This window comes from Penaeus monodon, chromosome 19 (assembly GCF_015228065.2).
Source record: "Penaeus monodon isolate SGIC_2016 chromosome 19, NSTDA_Pmon_1, whole genome shotgun sequence".
In the NCBI taxonomy this organism is placed as follows: Eukaryota; Metazoa; Arthropoda; class Malacostraca; order Decapoda; family Penaeidae; genus Penaeus; species Penaeus monodon.
This window is the reverse complement of record NC_051404.1, coordinates 36,401,583-36,402,956: the sequence shown is the minus strand read 5'-3', so window position 1 is coordinate 36,402,956 and position 1,374 is coordinate 36,401,583. Positions and strand designations below refer to the sequence as shown.

Sequence of the window (1,374 nt, the reverse complement as noted above, 5' to 3'; positions counted from 1 at the left end):
GTGTTTGAAAAAATTGAAAATCATATTTGCAAACAAGTGGGGATTTAACACTTAACACCAAATGAAGGCATGGTATATAGCAAAGAAAGAGAGTCTCATATATAATACATTTATTGGTATGATGCTCTTACGTTAATGAGGTAGGATATTTTACATAAATTCACATCTATTGTATTGTGAAGTTATGAAACTGTTATTTAATAACATAAACTAATATCACGTAGAAGTACAAAGACAACAGGAACAATAAAGATTTGACGTGATGAAACAACGCATGAGGTGGGGTGAAATCTTGGTGACTCGGTAAAATGACATGACTTGAAGTGAAGCGTGCTGAACTGGCGCGCAATACTGGCATAGATCTAACATCGTATTTTTCTTTTTCTTTGACACAAAGTATGGAAATTCTCCGTGATATAATCTGTAAATCTCGAGAATCCACACGATCGCTGGCAAAGAATCGTTATCACATGTTCACTCGTCCTTTTTCTACAAATTTCTAGACAAAGTATTGCTGTCTTGCACGGTGTTCAGGTTGAGCTCACACGCCGACAAGCAGCGAGTCTGTTCACATTTCGGCTCAGCTGTGCTCGGCGTCTGCTGGCTCTCTTGCCCGTCAGTGTCTTCCACCGGCTGGATATGTTCTGGCATAGCGATGGACACCGTCGTCTCGCCTTCGGGAGGAGGAGAGGCGCCCAACTGACCCCTTTCTGCGTCTCGAACAGGGGCATTCTGGTCTGCGGATTTGGACGCGAAAACCGCCTGAACACTGGTCGAGTCCAGTTCGCACTCTGGCAGGGTGTCGAAAGAGGCGGTTAGTTCCAAGAGTGGGTGTGGGTATATGGGCGGCGTGGGCGGGTAGACAGGGTGCTCGGAGAACCTTCGGCGGAGAGGGGGTGATGACAGCTGCAGGACGGACTTGGCCTCTCGCTTCCTGCGGCAGTAGCGGCAAAAGAAGAAGATGACCAGGCAGCAGAACCCGACGAAGATCAAGATCGCGGCTATGGTGAACTTCGGCAGGAAGTCGTCGGGCAGAAAGAGGACGGTATTGTTGGTGGAGTTCTCGGTCTCGTCCTGCATGACGGTCTCCTGCTTCGAGAGGGTTTCTGAGATTCGCATAATCTTCCTACAGGTCTCTTTTATAGCACAACGACAGAGGATATCCGGACGTCCTGTCACAGCAAAGGACTGAGGTGGAATCAGGCAGCTTCTCTGCGGACGCTCTTTTATAAACAGGTTCCCCAGGAGGTCAAGGGAAGCGGACGGGTGTGTGACGTCACAGCGCTCGGGTGCCTGCGGGTAAAATTGGGGAAATAGTATATGCTGGTTCGTTTTCGTGTAAACTCTTGCTCTCACGGCACAATAGATGGTGCA

At 48.2% G+C, this 1,374-nt stretch overlaps 1 protein-coding gene across 1 annotated transcript; it reads right to left on the bottom strand.

Moving 5' to 3' along the window:
• Window positions 1-95: 95 nt before the first annotated feature.
• On the bottom strand, window positions 96-1,293 carry LOC119585200. Its single transcript, XM_037933851.1, has one exon. It carries the CDS (start codon window positions 1,117-1,119, stop codon window positions 490-492), a length of 630 nt encoding a protein of 209 aa, XP_037789779.1. The 5' UTR covers window positions 1,120-1,293; the 3' UTR covers window positions 96-489.
• Between the last annotated feature and the right edge of the window lie 81 nt (window positions 1,294-1,374).

Bases quoted from the DNA above. Each gene is read 5' to 3' on its own strand.
- LOC119585200 (XM_037933851.1), bottom strand. From the start codon at position 1,119: ATGCGAATCTCAGAAACCCTCTCGAAGCAGGAGACCGTCATGCAGGAC.